Source organism: Ailuropoda melanoleuca, chromosome 13 (genome assembly GCF_002007445.2).
Source record: "Ailuropoda melanoleuca isolate Jingjing chromosome 13, ASM200744v2, whole genome shotgun sequence".
NCBI classification, from domain to species: Eukaryota; Metazoa; Chordata; class Mammalia; order Carnivora; family Ursidae; genus Ailuropoda; species Ailuropoda melanoleuca.
The window spans coordinates 39391134-39397674 of NC_048230.1; the positions used below are offsets into that span (position 1 = coordinate 39391134).

The 6541-nt window shown below is 58.3% G+C and overlaps 2 protein-coding genes across 3 annotated transcripts in view; both read left to right on the plus strand.

Moving 5' to 3' along the window:
- The window catches only part of RAB37 (RAB37, member RAS oncogene family), a 159622-nt gene extending 156511 nt beyond the window's left edge, over nucleotides 1-3111 (plus strand). Inside the window, exons 6-9 of the mRNA XM_034641537.1 lie at nucleotides 359-523; nucleotides 1094-1150; nucleotides 1228-1304; nucleotides 1498-3111. Of these exons, the coding sequence (XP_034497428.1) occupies nucleotides 359-523; nucleotides 1094-1150; nucleotides 1228-1304; nucleotides 1498-1603 (405 nt within the window). The 3' untranslated portion in view covers nucleotides 1604-3111. The remainder of the gene's footprint in view (nucleotides 1-358; nucleotides 524-1093; nucleotides 1151-1227; nucleotides 1305-1497) is intronic.
- A 1012-nt stretch (nucleotides 3112-4123) lies between these two features.
- Nucleotides 4124-6541, plus strand: part of SLC9A3R1 (SLC9A3 regulator 1) — a 15580-nt gene continuing 13162 nt past the window's right edge. The window contains exons 1-2 of one of the 2 annotated variants that reach the window (XM_034640291.1): nucleotides 4124-4837; nucleotides 4955-4990. In XM_034640291.1, coding sequence (XP_034496182.1) covers nucleotides 4376-4837; nucleotides 4955-4990 — 498 coding nt within the window. In that variant the 5' untranslated portion in view covers nucleotides 4124-4375. The remainder of the gene's footprint in view (nucleotides 4838-4954; nucleotides 4991-6541) is intronic. The other variant, XM_011225798.3, reaches the window with a different exon arrangement.

A 6541-nucleotide genomic window follows, 5' to 3' on the forward strand; every position in this document is an offset into this window, starting at 1 on the left:
GGGGGGGGGGGGGGGGAGACTCGGGGACCAAAACAGAGATATAAAGCAGCTTATAAAGAGGATGGAAATCTACGGCACTCATACTGCCACCTCCAATTCCATACTCCTGGTAGACCTCACTAATCAATCCCAATAGTTTTGATCACTAAACCCTTCTGTGTCCTTAGAATCCTCAATCCACGGGCACTCCAGGAAATCGCTGGTGACTACCAGCTGATTGAGGAGATAAAGCACTGCCATCTCCATCTTCCATAGAACAGGGAGCTGCAGTGCTTGGGGTTGGGTAAGGAAGGCTGATCAAGACCAGAGAGGCCAGAACAAAGAGGCAGATAAGAGAATGCAGGGGGACAGTGAGTAGCCCAGGAAAACCAAACGGGGCAGAAGAAGGATGGGGGAGAGGGAGGGAAGAAGGGCTGGTTCTGAGGCATGGCCTGGCTCAGCTCACCCTCTCCCGCAGGCCTGGCTCACTGAGATTCATGAGTACGCCCAGAGGGATGTGGTGATTATGCTGCTGGGCAATAAGGTGAGTGAGCCCATCCCTGCGTCTCCCCCTCCCTAGCTCCGCACAAGCCCCACCGCTGCCCAAGAGTGTTGGCTGCATGTCCTATCAGCAAAGGATTCTTTCCAGACTCCAGTTCAAGGGTCAGACCTATTTGGCAGCTTCAGCCCATCTCATCTGCCCTCTTAAAGCTTTGGAAATGGCCCCCTCCAGGGAAAGCCCACGCCGCGTCTGAGAGACCCAAGTATGCCCAGCAGCTCAGCCCCCAGTAGGGTCACAGATGAAGAGCTAAAACCAGCAAGGGTTAGTCCCAACCACTGTCACATCTGAGGCTGGTCACCACACCCCTGCAAAAGAGAGTTTCCCATCTCCCCAAGTGGCAGTGAGATTCCCTGACTGGGAGCTGGGTAACGCAGCCTGAACAAGGCAGAAACCCTGGCTCCAAGCCAATCATACCACCCGCAGTCCCACAGGCCACCAGCAGAGGGCAGGCAGTGGCTGCTCCTGCGGCTAGAGAGGGTCCAGCCCAGGCAAGAGAGGGGCCGGCTGGGGTGGAGGTTTCCTTCCCCAGAGTGACCCACCTGGACTTGACAGGCGGATGTGAGCAGTGAAAGAGTGATCCGCTCAGAGGATGGAGAGACACTGGCCAGGGTAAGTGACTGCCCGTGGGCAGGACGAGGGGTGGGAGCAGCCAGAGGCTGGCCCTGAGGACATTCTCTTCCTGGCAGGAATACGGAGTTCCCTTCATGGAGACCAGCGCCAAGACGGGCATGAATGTGGAGTTAGCCTTTCTGGCCATTGCCAAGTAAGAGCAGAGCAGGGAAGGGAGCCGTGCATAGCAGGGTGGCACCATCTGGGAATCCAGTAGGGCCTGGCCCCTGGCCCAGCCCCTGCCCCCACTGCATTGTGCATTCTAGGTCCAGTAGCCCCGGGCCGTGGGAGTGGGGAGGGTACAGTTCCTCACTCCCTGCCCAGCGCACCACTTCTTCCTCTTCAAGGGAGCTCAAGTACAGATCCTTGTGGCAGCCCGATGGGCCCCACTTCCAGATCCGAGACTTCGTGGAGTCCCAGAAGAAACAGCCCAGCTGCTGCTCCTTCTTATGAATCCCAAGGGGCTGAAGGGAGACTTCAGAGGCCCCACGGATGCAGCCTTCTCCCCCAGATCTGGTTTATTCTGAGCGGAAGGAAGTTGGGGACCCAGGGCACAGCCCCTTCCAAAGACGGAGCTGTACTCCCACGCTTACCCTAGTTCCTGTAACTTCCCTGCATCCTGGGGGAGGGTAAAGTATTTATTTCATTTTAATGATACATAATGTAATACAAAAAAGGAGGGGTGGGCACCAGAAAACCAAGAGAGGGCCCTGGTGGTCCTTTTGCCTTCTGGTACTAGGACTTAGGGGGCCCAGGATCCCTCCTCGCCTTGACACGGGTGGTATTCTCCAGCTCAGCACCAGAGGGCAGTGATGCACTTCTGTGGCGGGAGGGTAGGACGTGACCCCAGGCCACCCTCACCTCAGCTGGAGAGGTGAAGCAGACCCCAGCTTTCTTCCTCCAGCTCCCAGAGAACAGTTTTCCCCAGTAAGATGGGCCCTTGTGCTGGGACCCAACCGAGGTTCAGGGAAGGTAATCGATGTGTACATTGGGCCGCCACTGAGCTCTGTGGGTAGGGGAGAGGGGAGTAGCACAGACTAGGTGTGTCTGCTTGGCTGCCCCTGGCCTTAATAGCCCCCCTCTGGGAGGTGTACCCCTTTTCCTCCAGCCCACAGACTGAAAACATTTGGTTCCTCTTCTCTGGACCTCAGGTCCCAAGCGAAACCCCCCCTCCCCGAATCCCTAGTCTTCTCTACCTTTTTGCTTTCGCCTCTAGACACCTAAGGTCAACAGCTAGAGAAAGGTTTTTCTTCTGTCCCAACACTTCTGCGGAGAGGTAGCCCCACAGGCTACTTCCAGCAGCTACAGTGCTTCTACTGAGTTAAGAATCAGATAAGGGGGAACCCCTGAGTCCTGAAGCAGGTGGGAGGCAGAACCAAGCAAACCTCACCCCTCACATACCCCCCCAAACCCAAGGGCTGCCTCCTCCCTGACCACCCATGCTTTTTCCCTTCAGACAGACACCACGGCCAAAACTGCTTTATGTCCCCTCCCACTGGGCCAGGTTAGGGGGTGAGAGGTCACCCATTTCTGGGTAAACCAACACACTGTGTGTAAAACAAAGTCATATGGGTAAGACTCAGGAGAGGAGAGAGGCAGCAAGGAGTTTATGTGGGATCAAGATCACCTGTCTGACAAAACCCTGACCCTGGCAACTGGAGGTGAACAGGAGACATGTGGGTCATGAACAGGGCGGGGGGGCGAAGTACACACTGCACATTTCTAAGGCTACTGCATTTGCTTTCAAGGCAGAAATCCCACTCTCTGAGCAGAGTCAGCAGCTCCAACTCGGGCCTGATAAGGAAGCTCTCTGAGACTTCTCCCAGGAGGAGCAGAGAGGAGCCTGACCTTGCTGGGCTCTTCTGGGGCCCAAGGCAGGTCGTAGGCAATCCAATCACATGGGCTGCTCCGGGCCTCTAGCATTTGTGCTTTCAGAATTAAATTGCACAATTGGGAAAGTACACCCTGTCCACTGCTTCTTTCAGGTGCGCGTGGAGAGGGGACAGGGGAGATCATGTTGATTGTTACTGCATGTTGGGGGAACTGTCATTGACTGCCCAAATCATTTCCTCTTCATCCTTCTATGCCCCCAACTACTCACCTCACCCTTAAAAGACCGCTCCCCAACTTCTGTGACCAGCCTTTTATCTGCAAGGAGCTGAAAGAAGGTTTGTCTTAAGGTCCCATGCGGACTTTTTTTTTTTTCCCTATTGAAAAAAGCCAGGGCTCCTTTCCCTCTGCCCTGTACTCAGAGTTTGGTTACCTGACTCTGATCGGCCTCTCTTCCCCCACTTATCTGGCCAAAGGCTGACACCAGTGCTCAAAACCTTGTCGTAGGTGACCTGTCTTCAGTGGGCAGCCCTGGGAAGCCTGGGCTCCCTGCTGAGCCCTCACACTGTCCCAGCGAGGATGAGAGCCCGCATCCCAGTAAGCGTGTCCTTGGACAACGCAAAGCCCATGAACGGGGAAATATCGTTATTCAAACAACTTTGTTGGGTCGGAGGTGGACCCAGTCTTACTCGCAAGACTTCTGGAACCCCGCAGCCCCAGAGCTGGAGCGGTTTCCCCGGCAACAGTCGCTCCCCACCCCCTACCCTCCCAAACCCCTCACTGGAGTACGCACAAGAATTTAGCTAAAAGTCGTTAAAACGTTAGAGACCTTTACCCGTGGGTTGGCTCTCCTCAATCCCTACCAAAGGTAGGGAAAATCAGAAGCCTAAGGGCCCCTCCGCCCAGTACCAGGAACTCGCCCCGCCCCCCGCCTCAACTTCGGCCGCTTGGTAACGAACACTTCCACTTCCTGAGCCCTCTTTCTTCTTGCGCCGCGGGGCGCCGCGCGGAGCACAGGACCCCGCCCCCGCGCGTTCCCATTGGCCGGCGTCGTTCACCCGGCCCGAGCGCCCCTGCCTGTGGTCTCTGATTGGGCCGTGGTGTCCACACCCTCAATGCGGCCCCGCCCCCGGAATAAGGGGCTGTAGCAGTTTCGAGAGCGCTCAGACGCCGCGCCGAGTGAGGATTGGCCCACGCTCTTCTGCTTCGAGTCCTCAGAGTTCACGGCCGCAGCTCGCCGCACACCTGTTCGTTCAGCCCACCCGGCGGCGCGGGGATTCTCTGCAGGGCTTCCTCCCGCCTGCCGGTCCGCAGGGCGGGGAGAAGGGTTGGACCGTCCCGCCAACGGCACCCAACGGGACCCCAAGTCGCACCACTGAGCCGTCGCAGGGCGAGATGAGCGCGGACGCGGCGGCCGGGGCGCCCCTACCCCGGCTCTGCTGTCTGGAGAAGGGTCCGAACGGCTATGGCTTCCACCTGCACGGGGAGAAGGGCAAGGTGGGCCAGTTCATCAGACTGGTGGAGCCCGGTTCGCCAGCCGAGAAGGCGGGGCTGCTGGCCGGAGACCGGCTGGTGGAGGTGAACGGCGAGAACGTAGAGAAGGAGACCCACCAACAGGTGGTGAGCCGCATCCGCGCCGCTCTCAACGCCGTGCGCTTGCTGGTGGTGGATCCCGAGACGGACGAGCGGCTGCAGAAGCTGGGTGTCCAGGTCCGGGAGGAGCTGCTGCGTGCCCAGGACGGGCCCGGGCAGGCCGAGCCGCCGGCCGCCACCGAGGCGCAGGGGGCTGGTGGCGAAAATGAGCCGCAGGCCGCCGCGCCGGAGCCGCGCGAAACGGAGAAGAGCCGTCCGGAGCAGGTAAGTGTGGGCCCTGACCCGGCGGCGACAAAAAGGGGGTGGGAGGGGAAAGCGGGAGGAGACCCAGGCGCCCCTCGGACGTCCAACCGCGCGCCTGCCTCTTCTTTCTGAAACTAGATCCTCGACGGGGAGACTGCTTCCGCCTACCGACAGGTAGCACTGGCTTGGGGCTGCGTCCCGTTACCCCCACGCCCCTTCCCAGACTGGGCTGGGACCCTGAGCGCCTTGCCACCTGCACTTATTGCCCCTTGGCCTTTGGGAGTGGGAGTGAGGAAGGGCAGATCAAGGGAGCGCAGTACCCTTTCCTCGGCTCTGTCGGCGGTGTCTGTTCCCATTCTTCAGAACTTCCCAAGCCTGCACCTCCTCGACCACCCCACTCCCACCCGCCCCAGAGGTGCCAGGTTCCTCTCTGGCCCCTGTGGGTGGTAGCTGAAGCTGGGGCGAAGCGACTGCCACCCCGACTTCAAAAAGCTAGAGGAATAACAACCTCTTTTGTGTGCGGAGCCCCGGCACAAGGAGAGGAGGGTCGCAGACAAAGTTCTCCAGGCACCACCCCACCCCGGCGACTGGTGCGTGTATCATTAACTTCAACGCGGCTGGACTTCATCCTCCTGAAGAACGGTGTGACTTTTAAGAAGAGAGGAAGCCCCACTGGCTCAGGGCGATGTGTGGGGGTGGGGCGCTGGGAGGAGGTGCAGAGGCTTCTCGGGGGTGGTGGCGGCTCTGCCACCCAGGAGGATTTATGAGTCTCAGGAATGTGAGGAGTAAGCGCTAGCTTGTGTCTGGGAAGGGGAGGGGAGGACCTTGGAAGAAGAGAAAGGGCTGGGAGGAGGGTGAGGAGAGAGTGGTCTGGTGTTGCTGGGCCATGCAGAAGCCAGAGGAAATAGCCAGGGACAGGTGGTCTTGCCCTGTCATTGTCTGTCTCACTCCAGTCCCGGGACAGCAAGCAGGGTGGTTGCTTTTTTTGCCCAGGTTTGGTGTTTCCCCAGACGATCCCAGTTTGAATCAGCTGCAGGAGGGGTAGTAGCAAAACAGGAGTTGTGATGAGAGCCTTCTGTCCCCAGAGAGTGAAGGGGGAGGCCTTAGGGTGCAGACGGTGGGGAGCAGAACCTGGGCCTCCCAGGGCCCATATGGCTTGCGCCAGCTCTGCACCTGGTGGCAGCGTGTGGCAGGAGTGTCCATGATGCCAGCAGAAGCCTCCCTGGACAGAGAAAGGGCACCCTTCAGCCTTAAGGTCGAAGGCGGAGCCCAAGAGGACCAGCTGGTTTGGTGGAAGTAAAGGAAGTGAGCTCACCAGGAACCCCATCTAGCCAGAGCTGGGTGCTGGGAATACCAGGGCCGCCAGGCTCTCACTTCCTGCCACTGCCAAGCTGGCATTGGCAAGGATGGGGGAGGGGTCAGAGCATCCCTGGCAGGGGGCTGACACCAGGGAGTTGGAACCCATGACTTCTGGTCCCAGGCAGAAATCGCATTTGAACTTTGTGCTGAGCTGTGTGTATCAATTTGCTATTCCCCTTTTTTTTTTTTTTGCTGGACTTTGGCACTGGCACAAGTAACCACCTCCCCACTCCCCATCCCCCCTCCAAGATGCTGTTATGTTCAGCTCCTCCCCTTGCCCTTTCTTTCTTTCTTTCTTTCTTTCTTTCTTTCTTTCTTTCTTTCTTTCTTTCTTTTTTTTTTTTTTCTGCCGGGTACAGAAGGATC